Genomic DNA, 23,892 nt, shown 5'->3' with positions numbered 1-23,892 from the left:
AACAAATGATCAAGGATTTGGTCCCTCAATTATATTTTAACTTCCCTATTTTACTGTTATTTCAGAGGTTTACTCAGCCTCAAATTTGAGAGTAAGAGATCTAAAAATATATATTGAGAATCTACGATGTGATAAACCCCATGCTGGAAGCTGGTCATGAAACTATTTTATAATAGCATGTTATTTCAACTTAGAACTTTTAAAACCACCTGCCTTTTATAGTTCATAAAGTACTGTCACGTAATTATCTTATTTGAGCCTCAAAACAGCATTGTGAGATAAGCAGAGCTGATGACAGCCCCATTTTATTTATTTGGAAACAGGCTTATAGAAGCTTTGCCCCAGATCACCTGCTAGGAGGTGCCAGAACCAAAACTAGAACTCAAATCTTTTGACTACTAGTTATTTTTCTCTGTATCAGACTGCATGTGTTTATGCTTAATAGAATTTTTTGAGATTAGGTCATCAAAATGCTGGAGAGACCATTCACTGGGAAGCAAAAGTAGCTTTGTTAAATGAAATTCCGGTGATTTTTCTAGAGGAGTAAAAAGATTCTTAAGTAGTATTCCCAAAAGTAAGTGAAATATCTTGAAAATTCCAGTAATTTTGTTTAAAAAAACAAAACAAAACCATGTTGCTAAGTGTGATGATTTAAAAATATGACCATAAGTTATCTGATACTTCTCCTTTAAAGAGGTGGAGCTAGTAATCCTCACCTTCAGTGAAGGTGGTACTGACTCACTTCTCTAATATATGGAATGTGGTAGTAATGATGGAGTGTAATTCTGAGGGTAGGTCATGAAAGATATGTGGCCCCTATCTTGCTTTTTCTCTGAATGTTTCTCTGAAATCAGTTGCTCTAAAGCAGTTTTTCAACCTAAGCTTGACATTTTGGACCAGATAATTCTTTGTTGTGAAGGATGTTTAGCAGTAACCCTGGCCTCTGCCCACTAGATGCCAGTACCACCACCACCCCCAACACACACTCCAGGTGTAACAGCCAAAAATGACTCAGACATTGTCAGATACCCCCTGGGGGGAAAGCTGCCCTCTGTTGAGGGACAGCCAACAGCTCTGTTGTGAAGACACTGAAGCAGCCTTACAGAGAAGCCCACATTACGGAGAACTGGGGCCTGCCAAAGCCATGTGAGGCAGCCATCCTGGAAGTGGATCTTCCAGCCTCGGTCAGGCCTTCAGATGACTGTAGCGAAGGCCAGTATCTGGACTGCACCCTCCTGAGAGACTGTGAGCCAGAACCACTCAACTATCCTGCTCCCCAATTCCTGACTCAGAAACTGAGATAATGAATCTTGTTGAAGCCACCAAACATGGGGGTAATTTATTATTTAGTAATACACTAAGTGTCACTGTAAAATATATGTGTATGTCATATAAGATGGAGAGTGACAGACTGAGCAAACCAAAGATTGTGAAGACACACTAATGCCTGTTACATGCATCTGTAGTCATGTTTATAGCATGTTTATAGGGTGCTTTTCTGGATATGAAGCCTATAAACACTATTACTGTAAAAGCCTTTTAATTGGAGCAGCAGGCAGAGTTGATTGACGGTAATCATAAATAGTTACGGTGTAATATAGGATTAGTTTATTTCATATTTGCTTGAAAGGAGTTAAAAACTAGTTAATGATAACTTCAAAAACATTTGTCACTGAAATTTTCAAACACAAAAGTAGAGAAGATAAAACCTATGGTAACAACATTCTCATGAGGCTTGGGAAAATAATTCCACATGTAATAAAATAATCCACATGCAATATTTTTGTAATCAGTATGAGATAACTATTGCTCTTGATGCAGATGTATCAACTGCATTTGCAATCAAAGAAATATGTTAACTGACACCACTGTGGCTTTTAAAGCTTCAGTGAGGAAATATCTTAAAATCATCCTTTTTTTCAAATGGAGTTTTACCGCAAATGAAGACTAATTGAATTTCACATTTTAATCACAAATTGATTTGGATTTTTAGATTGCATGCCTAAGAGAATTTCTGCATTGTTTGAGTTTTAGTTTTCATCAGGCTAATAAAAATTAAGGCAATTGTGAAAAACATTTTTGCTCCAGTAGCTTAGAAGTTTTGCAGCAGGAATTAGACCAATCAGGAATGGCAGGTATCTAGCATATGTGTTGCTATGTTCTGAGTTCCAGCCACACAGCTAGCGTCCCTAGTATATCCTGTCACAAATACACTTTCCTATCTGAATGAGATTTTCATGAAAATACTCAGTTTGCATAAAAGTTATTGAACTATTAAGTTGTGTAACGCAAAGTATGTGGTCAATTAAATGACTCTTTTCCATTCAGTCTACTAATCTATTGTTAGAGTGTTTAATATGTCACTTGTGTTTTGAGCTTCTTTGAGAGGAATATTTAAAAACTGAAAAGTTGGGGATTGGTTGCATTGTACACACTTGTAACAGTTGTATTAATGACATCTGAAGTTCTTCCCATTAAGTGTGAAAGTGTTATTGTAAGAAACTAAATTCCACTTAAAAATACTATATATAGTTGCACATAGTCAAATCATTTTGTGATTCTTTAAAAAAAGTATTATATAAACATTAAAACAAGGTATTTGAGAGTTAGTGAAGATATTAAACGAAAGCTAACAATGTTTCAAATGTGATGAGTTTTTAAAGTCAGTTTTAAGTCCCTTGCTGCTCTGAAGAATATTTTTTGTTTCCTAAATCAAAACTCGGGTTCTAGTTTTTGCATAAGTTTACCTTATTTTCATGACATTATTTCCAAAATGGAGGGGTAGAGCATAAAAATAAAAAAAACTAGTGATACTTGTACATTTGTCTGAATTTAGGAGGAAGAAAAAGTAGGTTTCTGTAGTAGAGGGAAATGTGTGCCGAAAAATATTTCTAGTATGATATTTATTGAAATTTGTATCAGGTGTTATAGGTAAAGAAAAAGTTCCAAGTTAGTAGTATAAATTACTTATTTAGAAGGCACATTTTAAAGGCTATTAGCAGTTAACCTGAACTCAATTGGAAAAAAGCCTCAAATTGTATGATCTGGAGAAGAGATGTCATGTTTTTGCAATTAATTCCTTCACCTTAGATATTTTAATTAATTTGATGCATTCAGGAGAATTTGTTAATTCAGTGTAACTACAAATTTTAATATGTTTAAATTTTTCCATTAATTTCCAAAAATAAACAAAATTGTGTTTGTCGTTTTAACCATTATTGAGGGTTCATTTTTTCTCATTAACATCATTCCAGGGATTAGAGAAGTCATCTGTGACCATTGAAAGAAATTGTAAAACCACTTCTGATCCTCACAAATTACTCAGAGACTTCTCAGATGATTGCTCATTCTTCATTCTGTTGGGGAAAACCCAAATTGTTTTTTGAGGAAAAACCTCATACAGTCATTTGTCCTCCCATGCTCTGTTAATGTGAGCACTTGTCCTGGGTAGGCAGCACCTCGCCTTTCTTAAGAGGTTGTCTCTCTTACTCTACCTAGCAACTCACCTGACTGTTAAAGCGTACTGATCTGCCTCTACCTTGCTGCATAGAAAATCTGCAAGCCAGGTGCCAGCCCTGGAGCAGAAACAGAGTCTCTGTTTCTCTATACCTATCAAAAGCTCAGCTGATGGAAGTCATCTTTGGAGGATTGTCTGAGGAACATGGAGCTTACCTTTTTTTCTCAACACACTTAAGATTTCCTCTTAGATTAAGTCAGTCAGAGACCAGCAGCATGCCATGCTATTATGTACTCTCTTCCCCACCGTTGCTAATAATGAACTGTATTTTGGCTTTATGAAACAGTCTCCACTGATATAGATACTCTAAGAAAAGAACCATCTGAAACCCACTATTATATTTGTGTAAGAATGTTGATTAGGACATTTTTACCACATTATACAGTGTCTCCTTCATGAACATACACAGCAGGAACTCTTCTCTGGTTTTATTACAGGAATAATTATGCCTCTCATCAGTTCTCCTGAGTACCTAGTTTGTTTTTATTATATGGTTCCTGTGACTCATGTCTTAACTGGTTGTGTTCTATTGTTGTGTGATGGCTTTAGTGGGCTCAGAGCCCACTAAAAAAACCCACTCAAATGGGTATTTAGAAAGGACCTCATAGTAATCATTTGTATGTTAACCTCACCCATACAGAATTTCTTATTTTCCTGTAATCACTGTTATTTCGAGTTATGTATGTATAGTTCCAGACTGCTTTAAACCTATTGTGGAATAAAGTGGGATAAATAAATTTAGAAGTTTTTTTTTTATCTTTTTTTTAAAGATTTTATTTATTTGAGAGAGAGAGAATGAGAGAGAGCACGAGAGGGAAGATGGTCAGAGGGAGAAGCAGACCCCCTGCTGAGCAGGGAGCCGATGTGGGACTCGATCCCGGGACTCCAGGATCATGACCTGAGCTGAAGGCAGTCACTTAACCAACTGAGCCACCCAGGCGCCCATAAATTTAGAAGTTAAACAGAATTATACTAGGATATATTAAGAATCTAATAAGCCAGGTGCACCTGGGTGGCTCAATTGGTTAAGCATGTGCCTTCGGCTCAGGTCATGATCCCAGGGTCCTGGGATGGAGCCCTAGATTGGGCTCCCTGCTCAGTGGAGAGTCTGCTTCTCCCCCCACTCTGCCGCTTCCCTTGCTTATACTCTCTCTCTCTGTCAAGTAAATAAATAAAATCTTAAAAAAAAAATCCAGTACGCCAGTTTTTTGCGGGGGTGGGGAGAGAGGAGGCAAGTTTGAATGGGTAACAAAACATTCAGTTTTATTGAATATTGTGTCCTAGGCACTGGATTCACATCAGTAGATGAGTGAGCATGACATCCTATATTATAATCACTGCTTTTAATGAATTTTATATTTTTTCCTTTAATTTTTTCTTCACCATATCAGTGATTTTATAAAATGTGAGTTAATTTTATTAACTTTGGGAGACTTCATGTGAATTTATAATTGGAGGAAATCCTTATTAAACAACGTATCCTGAATTTTAGTTTGGGGAATCTTATCATTGTAAAGATAATTCCATTTTATGATGTTGTTCATGAAAACAAGGTTTTATTTGTAGCTATAATTTTTAAACTGTGATTAAGAGGCCCAACTGGTAATACTAGTAAGTGAATCATTGTAATAAAGGTAAAGTGAGTAGCTGGTCCTGGGGTTGCCCTTATTCTGGGCAGCTTGGCATTCTGGAAAAAGAATGCACATTGAAATTAGACCAATCTGGGTTTGAATTCCACTGCATGTGAGTTATATGCCCTTGGGTGAGTTGTTAATGTTTTTGACCATTAGTTTCTTATTTTGGAAAGTCAGTATAACTATCTCAAAAGGTTATTATAAAGATTAAATTAACCATTTCCCAAATGATGTATGACACATATGTATGACATAACCAGGTATCCAGGTAAATTTGAATTTCTTCTCCTTTGATTTAATTGGTTTTATCAGGTGATTTAAAAAATTATTAGTAATTTTTGCTTTTGGTAATCACAGTGTTCAAATTAGGACGAAATTTCTCCTCTTTCCAAATACTGCTTTGATTAGGGATAGTAACAGGAGGCTAGGTCAGAGCAGTTAAATGCTTAAAGAAGTGGGTTGAGGATGGATAGTATATTCCTTGCTTCAGCAGCTTCGCTATAGGAATCATTAACTGATAAGCAGAAAGCAGTTTCTCTGAACAATTCCTGCTTACCCTCTTTTGTGAGTAAAATGTTTTAAAAAGTGAGAGTGTATGTCCTTTGAAGTAAAAATTATTTGTTCTAAGGAAATCATGCAATTATTGAAGAAGCAGTGTGAATTAAGATGTCCATTGTAATAGTATTTATTGTGTGTGTGTGTGAATGAATGGAATGGCCATAATGCCCATCAATAAAGAGAATAGTTGAGTAGATTGTAGTGCAGATATTTAATGAAATTACTATAAATGTTTAGTAAAGTGGAAAATGCTTATGCCTTAGGGATAGAGGATACAAATTTATGTACTATGAGTATAGCTATGTGTAAGTATCATTTGAAGGAAATATAATATTAATCGTGTTTTTATGAAAGAGTACCTATTTTTTTAAGATAACAATACAGATGACTTATGCTTCTAATTTTACTAATAACCTTATATTAAAAGATACAAGCTCATTTAAAAAATCAGGATAGAAAAATATAAGCAAAAATGTTAAAATTCTGAATATATTAGACATCTCTTCTCTGTGTATATTTATATATACATGTATGGGTATACATTTTTTCCCCACAGATAGGATCATTCTTTACTTCTTTTTTTTTTTTAAATCAACATGTAATGTATTATTTGTTTCAGGGGTACAGCTCTGTGATTCATCAGTCTTACACAATTCACAGTGCTCACCATAGTACATACCCTCCCCAGTGTCCATCACCCAACCACCCCATCCCTCCCACCCCCCTCCATCATTCTTTACTTCTGAAACTTGTTCTCTTTCCCATCAGTAATATAACACGTACATATTAGTACTATATGGAGATCCTTGTTAATGGCTGCAGTATATATGGGAGAAAATACCATAAACTAAATTCTCCCCTATTGGACATTAAGGTCGTTTCTGGTTTAGTTTCTGTATTGTGAATCCAATTTACATATTTTTATCTGTAAACTTTTAAACCCAATTTTATATATATATATATATATATATATATATATATATATATTTTAAAGCACTTGTTAGCATTTAATGAACGCCCCCAAACGTGGCTTCAAGCTACTAGAACACAGGCGCCTCCGACACCCTTAATCTTCTCCTCTGCTCTTCTACTGAAGAATTTGGCCTTCATGATGACAGGCTGTTTTGGGAGTTTTCCCTTTCCCAAAACTTTGTAGTAGCCCGATCGCACTACATCAATGATAGGAGCAGCTCCAGTCTTGTTTTTGGCAGCATTTACCCGTGTCTGCTCACTGACCAAGGTCCACAGTTTATCAAGGTTGACAGTTGGGCAGAAGCTCTGATTCCTCTTTAAGTGGTAATGTCTCATACCAACTTTTCCAAAGTAACCTGGGTGATATTTGTCAAAGTTGATCCTGTGGTGATGCATGCCACCAGCATTACCCCGGCCTCCTGGGTGCTTCCGGTGCTTGCCGATGCGACCGTGGCCGTGGCTCACGTGGCCCCGAAGTTTCCGGGTCTTCCTCAGTCTGGATGGCATGTCGGCAGCTCAGACGGAAAAAAAAGTAAACCCAATTATATATTTTGAACCCAACTTTTAAAAAAAGTAGTCAACTGTGTATAGTTACACTATATTATTGAGCATTGTTTGCTTTCATGTATGTTTTCATCATTCCAGTTAGATGGTAGGTTCTGTGACATCAGGCACAATATTTAGTGTTTCTTTTGTATTCACAAAGCATCTCATCAAGGAGATATTTCAGTAAATATGCTCAGGAAGTGATATTTTGGTATTTGTAAGATACCACATCATTGCCTCCTCCCGTATTCTAGATTCACAGGGAATAGTAGAACTCTAGGGATTGAAAAACTTCCCCTAAATAAAGTAATGAATATAGAGCAAAAGTTATTTCTTATGAAATACTTTTCATTAATACTATCCCGAGTTCAGTGTAAAATTACAGGAAAAACTTTTTCCATATGAAATGCAATTAATTATAGTAGGAAGCTTTTTAGAAAAGCAGAGTTCATACAATTAGAATATATTTTAAATGGGCCGAACTTTCTGCAAAGTTGAACTTGATTATCCATTAAGAGTTCTATTCAGAGATCCATTGAGGATCCATTCAGTGGTATCCATTAAGAGTTGATGCTTGAAAACAAACCACTTGGATCTGAATCTCAGCTCTGTGATTTTCTTTCTGTACCGTGGGCACCATTACTTCTTTATGCATCAGTCTTCTCATCTATAAAATGGAAATCATAATAATGTGTTTTTATAAAGTTGTGATAAAGATGCTCATTCATGTAAAGATCCAAAAACAGTGCCTTGCAATAGTAAGCACTCAGTGATTATAGGTTTTTAACATTAATACGAGTCTTGTTGGATGCTATTGATTTTATTTTATTTTTTTAAAAGATTTATTTTTTAAATAATCTCTTCACCCAACATGGGACTTGAACTTACAACCCCGAGATTAAGAGCCACATGCTGCACGGACTGAGCCAGCTGGGCACCCCTGGATGCTATTGAATTTATAAAAATTGAGAGCCACATTATAAAGTTGAAGTTTTTTCTTTCATGTTTCAGATACCTACATCACAAAATACTCTTATACTTTTGTTAAGCATTTTTTGAGAATGTGCACGTGCCAGGCATTAATGCTACGTCCTGTGTAATATAGTGGTAAATAAAACAGAAGACACTAACTGCCCTCAAGGTGCTTATGATGAGTGGGAAAGGCAGACATTATTAATGTCCAATATTTAAGCTTTACTATGGGCCAGGCCCTTTTGCTAAAACTACTACAAAAGTTATCCCATTTAATCTTAACAAGCATTCTTCTTATTAGATAAAAACCTTATCCTCATTTTATGTATGAGGCTGAGAGAATTTAATTAACTTTGTCAAGATTATACCGCTGCTAAGTGGCAGAACTGAAATGAAAACCAGATAGTCTAATACCAAAGCCCCAGCCTTTATTTAACCACTCTGCTGGGTGGTAAATAAACGTATAGTAATAAATTGCGATTATTGGGGTAGGGTACTGATTAATCCTAGCCTGCCTTTCTCTAAATAGATATAGGAGTCAGAGATAAAAATATGTACTTTATTACTGTAAAACTGGCATGGAGAATGGCTTGGACAGGCAGCTCAAGTGGGCTTCTTCTTTTTTCCCCACTGAATTGAACTTGCACATTCAGTCATGGGCAGGTCAGCTAGAAACCTGATGACATTCCTTGCTCCAGGAGGTCCCAAAGGGCTTACCAGCAGAGGAGAGGGGAACATGCTCAGTCTGCAGGTGGACAGGCAAACTGAGGTGGAGAGTTGAGGATAGGTCACATGGCAGTGGTCATTTTCTGTCTCAGTAGAGCCATTGAGGGGTTTAGAGAAGAGTATACATTTACTTGGTACTTCCAAAAGGGAAGAAGTTATTTTATGGGTTTGTAGGAACAGGAGTGGGAGAGAGGAGTACACCCCCTCCCTTTATGTAGGATAAGGAAGGAAACGAGGGTGTTGTGACAGAATAACTGAGACCTGTTGATAATCTCGAGGAGGATGGCGATTTTAAGCCAGTGCTTGAAGGATAAGGATTCAACTGTGGGGTGGAGTAGAGATGGGAGAGAAGAGCAGTTCAGGAACCAGAAACAACCCGCTGAAGAGTTTAAGGAACCAAAAGGAGCCAGCATGTTCAAAACGTAGTGGCTGAGGGAAAGGAAGGAGTAGTACCGGAGCAAGATGGAGTGGTCATTGGTGGTCATATCACCTGAGCCTATAGGCTATGATAGGAAATTTGCATTTTATTTTATATGCCAAGGAAATTCCTTGAAGGATTTGAAGCAGTGGGTGTTGCCATCTAATTTATATTTTTAAAAGATTGAATTGGATGCTTGTAGAGAGTATATAAGAAAGGAACAAAACAGGGGGCAGGGAGACCAGTATAAGAAGGCAGGCTTGTGATGAGGATGTTTTTGGACCAGTATGGTAGCAGTGAAATGAAGAGAAGTTGAATTAGAGATGTGTTTTGGAGATGGAAATGACAAGACTTGCTGATTTGGATGGGGGCCAGGAGGCTGGAGGAAATCAAGGATGATAGTCAAATGTTTAGCTTGAGCAACTGGCTGGAAAGTCCATTTATTGAGATAGAGGAGACAGAGGAATAGTTCTAGGTGTTTTGCACTTGCTAAGTTTTAAGGTGCTTATATGGTTTTCATGTGGAGATGTTAGGTAGGCAGTCAGGCTCAGAGAAGAGATTTCAGTGAGAGACATAGGTTTGCAAGTTTTCAATATAAAGATGGCATTTAATTTAAAGTCTTGGGTATAGATGAAATCATCTAGGAGAACGTGGGAGAGAGAAGAGGGCCCAGTGTCATGCCCTGAGGAACTAACAGAGTTCCAAGTAGAGGGACCACATGCAGTGGAGTCAGAGAGGGAGCTGCCATAGAGGTCACAGAAAACCAGCAGAATGTGCTGATATGGACTCCAGAATGGAGAGTGTTTAGAGAAAGGGAAAATGTTAACCATGTCAACTGGTAATCCAGGAAAGTGGTCATTGGATTTGGTAACAGGTCATTAATGACCTGAGAAGAGCAGTTTCAGTGTAATGGATTGAGGAAAGAATGGGAGCTGAGGAAATGAGTCAAACCTTAAGATACATATGAATTACTTGGGGGTCTTGTTAAAATGTACATTCTACTTTAAAGGCCTGAGATTCTGCATTTCTAAAGAGCTCCCCCATAGTGTCAATGCTGCTGGTCTGTGGAGGAGCAGAGGTATAGATTAGTGGTTCTCAGATTTCACCATGTGTTAGAATTATGGGGCAGGTTTGATAATACAAACTACTGTACCCACTTCAGTTTCCAATTTAGTAGATCTGGGGTAGCACCTGAGAATTTGCATTTCTTATAAATCCCCAGGTGACACAAATACTGTTGGTCTAGGAACCACACTTTTGAGAACCGCTGGAGAATTTTAGCTGTAGTGGAGAACTTTCAAGGGAAATTTTTTGTTTGTTGAGGATGGGCAATAACTTGAGCATATTTATGTTGATGACAGTGATCCAGAAGATAGGGAGAAACTCAGAAGGGAGAGAGAAAGGGAATGAAGGAGTGAAGTCCTTGAGAGGATAAGGGAGGTGGCTCCAGAGCATGTATTGAGGTCTCGGATTTTTATAAGAAAGGGCATGTGTCCTTAGTTACAGCAAAAGAGGAAGCAGAGAAAATAGGTCCAAGTGCAGATGGGTTTATAGATTTACCCATAGGCAGATGGAGCTTCCTTTTGCTGGTTTCTATTTTCTTGATGAAGGCAGGGGCAACTTTTGAAGAAGAGAGTGAATTGGAGGTTTGAGAAGAGAGACAATGTCAAATGAGTAAGAAAATACACTTCCTGGAAAAAAGTGGCAGTTTTGAGAGCCTTATTTGAGGTTAAGTTCAGAAATTAAGAATGAAACCAGTCTGTATGTTTGTATATTCTTTTTTCTTCAACCACAGTTAGTTCTTGGATTCAGACAAGGAGAATTAAATAGTTGAGATCACCCAAAGTTAGACTTTATCCAGGTGAGTGTAGGAGACAGAGGCAAAGACAGAGAACAAGGGAGCATGTAGTCTAAGCCAGGCAAGAAGGGAAATGAAGATGGGAGAGGGCTTGAAGGATAGAATCAGCCAATGATGATGAGGTCCACAAATCGTTATAGTCAGGGTACAAGTATACTAGAAGTAAACTAAAAGGCATAGAAGGTTTGTGATGGAAAATGGGTGCTGGCATTCAAAATTGTGTAGGCGGGGCAGCTTTTGGTGTTGATAGAGGTCCAGGGCGTGACCATGGAGGCTGGATGAGGTGGAGTTTCCTGGAGAGGTCAGGAAACTGAGAGGTCAGGATGTTGGATGTGTCCTCCACCTGGATATTGAAGTTGCCAAGAGTGATGACAGAAGCTGGGAGTGGGGAGAGACTTTGAGATAGGAACTAACTTTACAGTGAATAATGGAAAATTCCAGATCAGTGGGTTACAGCAGCAGAGAGGTAGTGATAGCTGTGAGCAGGGGCTTTTGTAAAACAAATGGAGAATCATAGTCTGGAAGTAGGAATGGTTGAGGAGGACATCTGCCCCACCTGCTGGCCACAAGGTACCTGGGATACAAGAGAGAATTCCCTCTAAGGGCAGGGCTGTAAGAGTAGTATCTTCAAGGTAGAGCCTGGTTTCAATTAAAGAGATGGAGGGAGGGCTCAGAAAGGGGGTTGAAGATTTATAGAGTTAATACCAAATTGGGAGTTGAAGAGCAAGGACGTAGTCCAAGGATTTGGGAGGGAAAGGAGGGGAACTTCTGGAACAAGTACAGAGTCACATGGGGAAGAGTCTGGTCATGATAGATGATCCAGAAGTCTTGGATGCCCATTAGAGCCCGAGATAAACGGGAGGATGAGGCATGATCAGATTAGCCCAGTCTCTAAAAATAATTAAAATACACATCAAGTTTCTTGCTGTAGTTGTCCTACATGATCTAGCCTCTGCCTGTACCTCTGACCTCATTCTTTTCTCCTTTCCCCTTGCTCTGTGTGTTCCACCTTCACAGGCCATCTTTACGCCCTCCAGCATGCCATATTTTTTCTACCTCTGTTTCTTCTTTTCTCTGTTGGCACTTGCTCTTCTGAGAGACAGCATGGCAGAGTGGTTAATAGCATGAGCTGTGGATCCAGATTCCCTCCTCCTGCCACTTTCTAGCTTTGTGATCGTGGGCAAGTTCTTTCGTGTCTCTGTGCTTCCGTTTCCTCATTTCTGAGCGGGGGAATGATAATAGCATTTACTTCATAGCGGTGTTGTGGATTAAACCTTATTTTAATTTTAAAAATGAATGTTAAGGGCCTAGAACAGTTACTGGTATGCAGTAAAAACTAAATAAATGTTAATAATACTATTTTTTCCTTCTGTTTGAAGCTCTTTTTCTGTATACCTTTACATGGTTGCTACTTTCTCATAATTCAGTTGTCTCAGCTTGAACCTACTTGCTCGGACATCCTAGCTAAAGTAGCAGCCCCCCCGGCTTTCTATCATTTGTCCCATTATTCTGTTTTATTTAGTCATAGCATTCATCACTGTCTGAAATTATTGTATTACTCTGCTCATCCCCTCTCCCCTATCCCTTGGGGACAGGGATTTGTTGACTTTTCCTTCTTATATCTTAGCTTCTAAAGAGTGGCAGATACTTTGTAGGCACTCAAGAAATTTTTGTGCCAACTCATTGTCCTGAAATCATCCCAAGCCCTCCACTCTGATCAGGCAGCATTTGGTGGCAAGGTGACAGTGAGGCCTAAGGCAGAGAAGACAGAATCCAACTTTTCGTATATCAGTCTGTTGGCTCATGTAGATCAAGTGGCTGCTTGTTTTTGTGCTAATTGGGACACAGCTACATCCATTTTTAAATTTATTGTCTGGCAGCTTTCTGGCTATAACCACAGAGTTGAGTAGTTGTGACAAAGACCCTAAGCCTCACAAAGCCAAAAATATTTATTCTCTGGCCCTTCGTGGAAAAAATTTTCTGATCCCTGATTTAGATGCATAGAAAAAAAAAATGAGAAGGAAACACCAAAAATAAAAGGTTACTTTGGATAGTGGGATTATAGGTCGTTATAGTTTTTATCTTTATACTTTGTATTTTGTTATAAGCCCATTTAATTTGGAAATGAAATAGCCTTCCTTGTAAATACTAATTTTGAAGTATTTAGAGCACTTTCAATGATGAATTCTTTATTTATTTATTTTTTTTTAAGTGCTGCTTTTGACACAAAAACCGGGTTACGTGTGGCAGTGAAGAAGCTCTCCAGACCATTTCAGTCCATTATTCATGCCAAAAGGACCTACAGAGAACTGCGGTTACTTAAACATATGAAACATGAAAATGTAAGTTATTCATGCAAGAAGAATAAATTTTGGATTTTGCATTCTTTACCAGATTTACTTAAGGCTGTAGTGTCCGAATATGGGAGTCCAAGGCTATTTTGTGTTATTATGGGTTCTTTCAGTGGGGAAGTTTGAGGCAGCATGCCTTAGATTCACTGAATGTCCTATTGAGGTGACTATTAATTTATAGATAATTTAATATTATAATTTCTCTTTTTAATCTTTTTTAAGAAAGCTTTTCCAGATTCAGGTATTTTAATAAATGTGACAAAGACATTGTTTAAGTTAAATATAACTTTTTCTTCTCTGTCAATTTGGAAATTTGAAAGCAGTGCCGTCTTGTAAAGGAGTGCTTCAAAATCCTAATACAGTAAATCAAAGGATGCAATTGGACTATTAGCTGAAAGTGAAAAAACAATTAATGGAGGATACTTATTTTCCTAAATTTCAAAATCAAATTAAAAAGAATTTATGTGATTGCCATATGAAAGGAACTGTAAAATTTGTAGCATTGTGGAAACAATGGCCATAGAGATTTTAGAGTCATTTGACCCTATCGATTGTTACTGTGTAGAAAAAAATTAAGAATGTCTAAATTTACTATTTGGCTATTCACACCTTTTCTGTTTTAATAATTGAACTTAAAAAAAATTTTCTTAAATTGCAGATCAGTGATACTTTATTAATATACACTTGTTTCACAGGGTACAAATTTCTTCTAAATTGGGAACATTGAGACTTGAATTTAGAATTGGATAACCAATCCTGTTGTAATCACAACTATAGCTTATTGATTTTCATGGTTTATTTTAATTGCATACTATTGAGCAAATTCTGTTTTCCCCAGGTAACCTCTATTTCCTCATTTTTATGAGCATCCATGTGCAAAGCTGAGTTTTTAAAAAGTTCAGTGCAGTGTTCTAGCCTTCCTAATCAGTGACATGTTTACACGAAGTTGAGATATATGGAAAAAGCTACCAGGAGAAGCTTTATTCCAAGGTCTGCATACAATCAAGGTGGCCTGGCAGCTTAACTGATGCATTTTACATTTGTCTTTTAGCACAGTTGAGTGTGTATGCTGTTTTTCATTACACATTAATAAATGTGACAAAGACATTATCATAGCTTTTTAAATAAATAAAACTTTGAAAATGGAATGCAAGCGAAACATTTATGGAACCCCAAAGCACTTTCAGGAGGCCCTGGAATCCCACTGATGTTGCCAGTGCTCATTTCTGAACATCTGGTTTAGATTACCAGCACTATACTTTATTCTGCTTCTCTTCCTAGACCATTTAAGCCAAAGTTTAGGGCAAAGATTATTTTGGGTTATCTGACTCCATGCCTTAGCTTTTCTTTTCTAGTAACCATAAGAAAACAAGCTTACTTAGTTTATTTTGCTTTAATTTTCTGTGATGAGATACTTCAAAATGTGTCTTATATGGTATTAGGCTGGTTACACTTGGGTCACTCTGTATTTGTAGAAATGAAGAGGCCACAGTGATGGGATATGATTGTTCTAATTTAGGAAGGGCTACAAGAATCTTTAAAAAAAGGGGGGGGGCTGATGGGATGCCTGGGTGGCACAGTTAAGTGTCTGACTTTTGGTTTTGGCTCAGGTTGTTATCTTGGGGTCCTGGGATTGAGGCCTGCGTTGGGCTCCATGCTCAGCGGGGAGTCTGCTTGGGACTGTCTCTCCCCCTCCTCATTGCATTCTCTCTCTCTCTTTCTAAAATGAATGGATAAATCCTTTTTTAAAAAAGGGGAGCTGATAGTATTAGGAACACAGGATTTTAATTTATATAAGTTGTTTCATATGCAGCTTGCTTAATAGCATTTGGCCTTTTCATGTAAACATGTTTAGGTTTTAGCAGTATCGATGTAGAGGGTCATCTGTGCTTAAATATTGATAATTTGGTTTTGAACAAAAGAAGGCATGTGGCTGAATGTTTATAGTTCTCTATTCTGTTAGGGGCTAATAGACTTTGACTCAATATAGGAAAATTCCTGAATATCAGCCTATTCCACAGACACTTGTTAGGAGCTCAAATTGTAAAAGTAGTTTTACCCAGGGAAGAGCCAAGACTTCCAAATAAGTTTAATCGAGGATTTTAAGAGGCGTTCCTCTCCTTCATATTCCTCTTTTCTTTTTCAAAAATGACTCTTTTGGGGGTGCTGGGTGGCTCAGTCTGTTAAGTGTCTACCTTCAGCTCAGGTCATGATCCCAGGGTCCTGGGATCGAGCCCGCATCAGGCTTCTTGCTCAGTGGGGAGCCTGCTTCTCCCTCTCCCTCCCCCTACTCGTGCATGCGCACACGCTCTCTCTCTCTCTCTCTCTCTCAAATAAATAAATAAGTAAAATCATAAAAAAAAATGACTGTTTTGGGGGGCGCCTGGCTGGCCTAGTCAGTAGATCTTGGGACTCTTGATCTCAGGGTTGTGAGTTTGAGCCCCACGTTGGGTGTAGAGATTACTTAAAAATAAAATCTTTTGAATGAATGACTCTTTTGGGCCACTGTACAATTTTTAACTAGCCACTAGGACTTCAAAAACAGCAGCAGCTTAAAACTCTTGACAATATTAAGTATTGGTAACAAATATAATTTCTAGGTGCCAAGTGCACATGTGATCTTTTACACAAAAATGCCTGACTCAGAATCAGTGGTTCATCTTAAGTTATTTCTTTTATTAGTGATAATGAATGACAGACACATATTTACCAGATGAGTAATAGGAGCTAGGGGTATGTCCTCTGTGCCTGTAAGAGTTCCTCAATGAACAGAGTTAGCTGGTGCATTCCTGATTGAACTTGTGACTTTGATCTCATTAAAACCTGCTTGCAGGAGAGATGAAAAGGAAGCAGCCTGCCCGCTGCATCTTTTTGCTTTCTGGGTAGGTGCTACAAAGATTGCCTGGACTTAAGGGCCTGGAGATCTGTACATTTTGAAATTTTAAAATATTCGAAGAATCCTTTCATAAATTTTATTTGGGAGCCTTAGATTTAACACTACCATGGTAGACCAAGTCATTGTTTTGGTGCACTTGTGTTAAATACATTAGATACTGTCTTTGGTGACTGAGTTAAAGTAGATTTTTTTTCTTAAGTATGTGCCGATTTAGTAAAAATGTGTTACTTCTGTCTGTCAGCTTTTGGACCATTGTAGGACAGTCATCAGAGACATTTGCTGATTATTTCTATTATAAATGTCTTTTCTAAATAATTGATTCCTGAGTTACTTTTGGGTGTCTGAAAGTATATAATGGCAAAAGGAATAAAGAAATAGGCTAAGGTATAACTTGAATTAAAAGGAAATTTCCATTTAAGAAATGAGAAATGAATAGATTATGGAATATTACTAAAAGTTCTCCAGACCTATTCTAATGCCAGGAAACTTTTATTTTACAGTATTTTCCTTTTGATGAATACTCCATAAATACAATTAATGGAGAAGGGATATTTGTAAAAGCCAACAAAAAATTAAAAATACTTTGATGTAACATGGGCAGTTTTAATCTCAAAGAATGTGCCTTTTTTAGGAAATTAAAATTTGATAGGCTATTTACTAACATGCTTGCTCTATTATTTTCCATATTAGTTTATTGTGCTTCTGGCAGTCATGCTTCTTAATCATTTGAATAATTTAGCTTAGCTTTGTATCTCAAATTTTGTTCTAGAAGCGGCTGCTTCAAATAGTTTGTTTCTGTGCTTTGTATTTTGTAATTCTTTATAAAACTTAAGGATTGTTATCACCACTTATTTTGGTAATCAACAGAGGGTCAGGCCTTTTTGGGCTAGGCACCTTCAGTTACATTGTTGACTTAATCTTCCCCACAGTGCGATAAAAATAAGCATCCCTTTCTCTTCTGTATGAGGAAGTGAAGCTTGGGGAAGATACCCTTCTTTCATTTATTTAACAAAATATTAATTGAAGTACTGTGTGCCAGGCACTATTCCAAGTGCTGGGATTAGTGAATTGAAGAAGACATAAATTCATGGAACTAAGAAATCACAAACTGACTGTGGAGTTCAGACTTATAGCTCTTGAATTCTAAAATGCTTGTGTTTTCAAATTGAAGTTGGAGCTGTTATTTGAAAATGTTTTGGACTTATTTTGTTTTACTTTATTTTGTCTTTGAGGTAACTCTTGCATGAAAAATCCTATGTAAATTGATCTCTAGTGATTTACTTTAATCTGAGGATTTTCACAATCACCATTGAAATAATGTAAATTGTTTTAAACTTTTTCTGTTGCATTGGGGAGTTGAGGCATCTCACATAACAAGAATCAATGTTTAGAAAATACTGGAACAGTTGAATAAAATTGGCTGCTAGGTCTCAGTTACCTAACGTACAAGTGGGGATGGAGAGAGTAATCAGAAGACCAGAGGTCTAAGCCAGGAGTATATCAAACTCAAGAAAAACAATTATGGTGAAGGTAAAAGAAAATGACTTGACAAGTCAGATTTAAAGCGCAACTCAGAGCTGTTGTAAGGTCAGGGATCCCCTGTTGCTGAGAATGTAAGCTGACTTCACCTTTATGAAGGACAATTTGACAATATTAAGATCCTTAAATATATTGGTGTCCTTTAATGCTATAATTCTGTTTCTTGAAATTTATTTTCTGGAAGGAAATACAAGATGTGCAAAATATATATTACATACGCATATGCACACATGTGTGCACACACACTTGCAGTGTTCCTTAAATGTCCAAAGATAGGAAATTGGTTAAATTATGGTATATACAAATGGTAGAGCATGAAAAATATTTGAAGATACAGTCATTATGTAGTAAGTGACAAGGCAGGATATAAAACTATGCAGAGTATAATCGCAACTTTAATTTGCATACATCAGAAACATCAAAGGAAATATCTCAAAATGTTAATGATAGCTATAATAGGTAGTGCAATTATAAGTAATTTTTATTTTCTTGTATACAGTTGTCTGGGTCATGATCTTACGGATTAACTGTACCTTTCCTTTGGAATAAGATGCAAAGTCTTGAAAACCTATTCTCCTTGACTTCCAAGGTCTTTTTTTTTTTTTGGCTTGTTTCCCATTTGGGTTCAGGCTGTATAATTGAAATTGCTTTTAAAAGTCTGATAGTTAGATGAGTGGAGTAACATTCTAATTAAGAGTGTTCTTTTTTATGATAATGTTTTGAGCATTGGTATATTTTACTTTCAGGGCTGTTCATTTAACTTGCTAGGTTAGAATAGCATGCTAATGCGGCCCAGTCATGGGCCAGTGTTCATGAAGGCCATTTAGCTTTTGTTTGTTTCGTTTCCAGATATTCTTAACTCCGGTTTTAGGAGTAACTGGCGGTGGTTGGGGAATGGTGGTGGTATATATGGATTAGTCAGTATAACTCCATGACCAGAAAAACTGCTCAAAGACCATGGGTTACTGAGTATTAAGTAGTTTTTGCTTTATCCTTGTATAGGATGGCCTTTTTTCCCCCCATTTTTAAATGGTCAGATCTAAATACTTGATGATGATTAAGAAAAGTATCTGAATATTAAGAATATTATAACACCAAGAATATACTAAGAGAATATTTTGGGGCTCAAAAAATGTCAGTCCTTTCTAAAGGAAAAAAAAAAAGTCGATCTTGAAGACTACGTGTGGAAAATTTTCATGGGATAATAATGTTTAAAAAAGAAAAATGATACTATAGTAATAGTTGTTGAAGTGTGACTTTTTTCTGCTTGTTCATCATTAGACTATTAGTGCATGTGTAAGTCAAGAGCCCTAAATCTTTTTGCTTCCTGATAAACTAATGGCTATATGTGAGCAAATTCTAAAGAAATGTTTTTAATGGTAAAATATGTTATTCTGGGAAGTGATGCTAATAAGTCAAAGTCAAAAGCATAATTTGGGTGAAAAAATAAGTTTCAGTTAAGTGTATGAGATAGTGGGATTTGAAATCAGTTCTTATTAAAATGGTTAAGACCTGGGCGCCTGGGTGGCTCAGATGGTTAAGCGTCTGCCTTCGGCTCGGGTCATGATCCCAGGGTCCTGGGATCGAGTCCCGCATCGAGCTCCCTGCTCCTTGGGAGCCTGCTTCTCTCTCTCTCTCCCTCTGTTTGTCGTGAATAAATAAATAAAATATTAAAAAAAATAGTTAAAATGGTTAAGACCTGATGGGTATTATAGTTCTATATTTATTTACTGCTTGATTTTTCTGTTTTCTTATAGGTGATTGGTCTGTTGGATGTTTTTACACCTGCACGGTCTCTGGAGGAATTCAATGATGTGTGAGTGAATCTTTTGCACTTGCCTTCCTCAGCTGGCTGATGAGGATTAGCAACCCACTTTTATTCCTGCACAGTTTAGTGGTATACAGACTTCAGAAGATTCTTATTCCTACCATCTAACTCCCCTAGGGGAAGGGGATGGATACAGAGATGTATATCATGTATGGTATAAATCTGCGTGGGAGGGGTCAGCACCCAAACCGCTGCATTGCTCAAGGCTCAACTGTATATTAGTATTTTCATCATTCCAGGCATATTGTGAAGATTCAGCGGTGAGTCCTTGCAGGAGTTCCATGGAAAAGAAAATAGAGAGTTTTGATTATGATTTTTGTTCCCAAATGGCCTGTCCCAGTTTTAAAGGGACACCTTTACACTTTACATCATTACATTCACATCAAGAAATGTAACCAGGCCATGGTTTCATATAAGTTCTTCTCTCTCTTTTGTCCCATTTGTGTGTGGAAATGGTACTAGACCTGCATGCTCTTCCTTGAAGTATTGGATTTCTGTCCTGAGACAAGGAGTGGGCCTCAGATATTGAGAAAGCTGCTGCATAGTGCTAGTTCTCCCAGTGCTATCCTGAGATTATCAGGAACCAATATTGGGGGTTTGGGAAAATGAAACAGCAGAAAAAGCTGCTGTGAGAATATTTATTTAGTAGGTCACCATTGTGGGCAACTGGGCTGAAAACCACCAGGATCTTCTAGGAAGCAGTTGAATGCACCTGAGATGGAGAGCATTTATCCCCTGGCCCCTGACCCTGTTGGCAAGGGTTTGCTCCAGGGGGCATTAATGCCCTCACATGCCCAGATTGCACATGTGTGAGAAGATCGATTCCAGCAAGTGTTCTTGTGCATGTAGGAGCTTTCTACTGTAGCTTTTCCAGTATCTGAAGTAGCCCATCCCATCCCCAATTCACAGTTATACTCTACCGTAGAGAAAAGGAACACCTTAAATTCAGAGTTAAACATTTTGTCCTCTTGAAATTTTGGCATTCCTACCTGGAAAGGATGACTGTTGTGAAAATCAAAACAAAATTGCAGATCATGGCTGCTGCTTTCTTAACCTCTACTCCCCGTTGTCCTCAGTGCTGAACTTAACCATTTTCTCCCTACCCTTATCCTGTGTTCAGTTTCTCCGACCTTTATTTATCTTAGGCTGAGTGCAAGCACAATTTGCTCATTTCCCAAAGAACAAGGAGGGGGATGTTTGAGCTTGGGTGTTCTGTCTAATGAAAGGGTAAAAGAAAAAAATGAAAAAGAAATGTAGAACATGAAATGTAAAAAGAAGCAGGAAAGGTAGCAAAAATTTTTTCACACCATGTGAACTTAGTTGGAAGATGATATGGCTAAGAATAGAAGATGAAAGTGAAGAATCTGGTCCAGGTACGAGAATTTCTACCCACATTAACCTTGATCCTGCTAATGAAAATTTAAGAAACAAGCAAAGGGTGGGCGCCTGGCTGGCTCAGTTGTTTAAGCATCTGCCTTCGGCTCAGGTTGTGATCCCAGGGGTCCTGGAATTGAGCCCCGTGTCAGGCTCCTTGCTCAGCTGGGAGTACTTCTCCCTCTGCCCCTCCCCCATGCTCATGCTCTCTCAGTCTCTCAAATAAATAAAGTCTTAAAAAAAGAAAAAAAAAACAAGCAAAGGGAAAGTAGGCAATAACTAAGAACCTGCAGCCCTGCTTGGCGCTTGAATGTGGAGGCTTCCAAAGATTATTGGATGCTACCCAGGCAAGGGCACGGGTGTTGCAAATTGTTGAGCCCTGCTGTAGGCTATACTTGGAAAAGAATATTGCAGAATGATATTTTTTTCCTTTAAAATTAATATTTTTTTAAAGACAATATTTTTAGAACATCTTTAACTTTATAACAAAATTTAGAGGGAGGTATAGAGATTTTCCAAATATGCCTCTGCCCCCACACATGCATAGCTTCCCCTCTTGTCAACATCACTCACCATAATGGTACTTTTTTTTTTTTAAACCAAGGATGAACCCATAGTGACACATCATAGTTTACCTTGGGGTTCACTCTTGGTGCTGTAAATCTATGAATTTGGACAAATGCATAATGACATATTAACATTTAATATTATACAGTGTGTTTTCATTGCCCTAAGAATGGTGGGTTTTGATATTCTGCCTAGATGTGGAAGAAATGCTGAAGTAATGTATTTGTGAATTACTCTGGAAAACATTTGAATCAGGTCTGAGCTATACCCTAAAACTTTTAAGTATCATGGGGTTGGATTTATTATTTAACAAAGGATTTGGTGATTTGCTGACCTGGGAAAATGCTGATTCAGGCATTATGGAACTGGATTATGAATCTGCTTTTTTCCATGTGAAAAGGTCTTATTTAAGGCTAGTGTCTATTTGAAAGGTGAAGTTTTATCCATTGTTGTGCCTTTGGCTCCTTTATCCATTTGAAGGCCACTGACTACAAGCATACCCACTGAACTAAAGTTGCATTTATTTCTTCATTCATTCAACAAATACTGTCACTGCTGAGTAGGAATCTGTTCTCTCTACTTGACTTTAGCTGGGTTCTAGCCGTGTCTGTTTATTTATTTCCAGCTTTATTAAGATATAATTGACATAGAACATTGTGTAAGTTGGGTTCTGATTATTTATAAACAAGAACTGAGTTCATCCCTTGGGAGCAAATCTCAGTACCACTTGTTGAATGCTTGCTGAGTGGAGTGTTAGAAAAAGTCTCCAAATAATGGGAAACACTAATCTTTCCCCTTGCGAAATCAAAATCTTACTAGGGGAAGGAAGGAAACTCAAGAACACTTTTGTAACCAAGTTACTTGGCTGTATGACCTGGACAAGTTACTTTGCTTCTCTGGCCCCCAATGGTTCTCTAATCAAACCTAGTTTTCAGCAAATGCTGAAAACTGGGGTAGTGGACTTCTGAAGTTTTTTTTTTTTAAGATTTTACATTTATTTTAGAGAGGGAGAGAGACAAGCACTCGAGCAGGGAGAGGGGCAGAGGGAGAGGGAGAATCTCAAGCAGACTCTGCATTGAGTGCAGAACCTGGAGCCTGATGGGGGCTCGATCCCAAGGCCCCAAGATCATGACCTGAGCCAAAATCAAGAGTCAGACACTCAACCCACCAAGCCACCCAGGCACCCCTGAAGTGTTTTTAATACTAGGGAATCTCTGAAAATAGAATGGTAAACCTAAGGTTGCCTTAGGAAAATGTTTCATTGTTATTTTTCTATGATGTTTGTATCACTGAAAAAAATTAGCGCTTGTCCAGGACTATGGTTATTTCAGTGTTTTCCAAAGTCATTTCAGAATTTGCATAAGAGGCCAAACATCTTCACCTACAATTGCAAGGTTTGCAAATTTAAATACCTTTAGGGTTAGACAAATAACATAAATGAGGCTCAGTATTATACAGCTGGAAGTGGTAGGATTTGTGGTAAAACAGAGTGCTTATACTTCCTAAAAGCACTCAAATTGACATTAAAACAAAACAAGCAAACAAACAAAAAACCCACTATTCTGGCCAAATCAAACACCCTGAATACAGGCTGGCGTGGTTCTACAGGCTGCCAGTTTTAGAGCAGGCTATAATTTGAACATTAACTTTTGTGCTAATTAATAAAATATCTAGTTACTTTTCATATTTACAGTAAATTATGTGTATTTGTGCCTTTATGTTTCAGTTAGCACTTTTCATTTATCATAAAATTTAAATTTTCACTGAATTTTTAACTTCTCGGTTAATAGGCATTCTGCATACTTCATCTGTAAGACTGTACTTCTGAGAAAGGAACAATAGGTAGTGAGTCTGATCATTAGGAATAATGTACAGTTACTGACTCTAACAGATATTGTTTGGAAAATGGGGAATTAAAAGATGAGTATATCAAGTTCTTGACTGCCGTATGATATGGTTGCCCAGATGGCAACATTTTGCCGAGATATAGCTAGACCTTTTAAATGATTGGAAATCATTTGGACATTTCTTTTGGCTTCTTAATCGCAGTAGTTGGCAGGAGGTGGCATATATATGCATATGCATGCTGCAAATCTTTAGTTACCGATAAAAGTCCAAAACTTTTAAGTGGCTAGT

General features: G+C 37.5%; 1 protein-coding gene across 2 annotated transcripts in view; it reads left to right on the top strand.

Moving 5' to 3' along the window:
• Positions 1-23,892, top strand: part of MAPK14 (mitogen-activated protein kinase 14) — a 73,074-nt gene that overhangs the window by 10,799 nt on the left and 38,383 nt on the right. For both annotated transcript variants that reach the window (XM_025862362.2, XM_025862361.2), the window contains exons 2-3: positions 13,414-13,543; positions 19,745-19,803. In XM_025862362.2, the coding sequence (XP_025718147.1) occupies positions 13,414-13,543; positions 19,745-19,803 (189 nt within the window). The remainder of the gene's footprint in view (positions 1-13,413; positions 13,544-19,744; positions 19,804-23,892) is intronic.

The sequence above is a fragment of the Callorhinus ursinus genome, unplaced genomic scaffold (genome assembly GCF_003265705.2).
Source record: "Callorhinus ursinus isolate GAN/ISIS: 27379988/994484 unplaced genomic scaffold, GSC_fseal_2.0 scaffold59, whole genome shotgun sequence".
NCBI lineage: Eukaryota > Metazoa > Chordata > Mammalia > Carnivora > Otariidae > Callorhinus > Callorhinus ursinus.
This window is presented reverse-complemented; position numbering and strand designations above follow the sequence as displayed.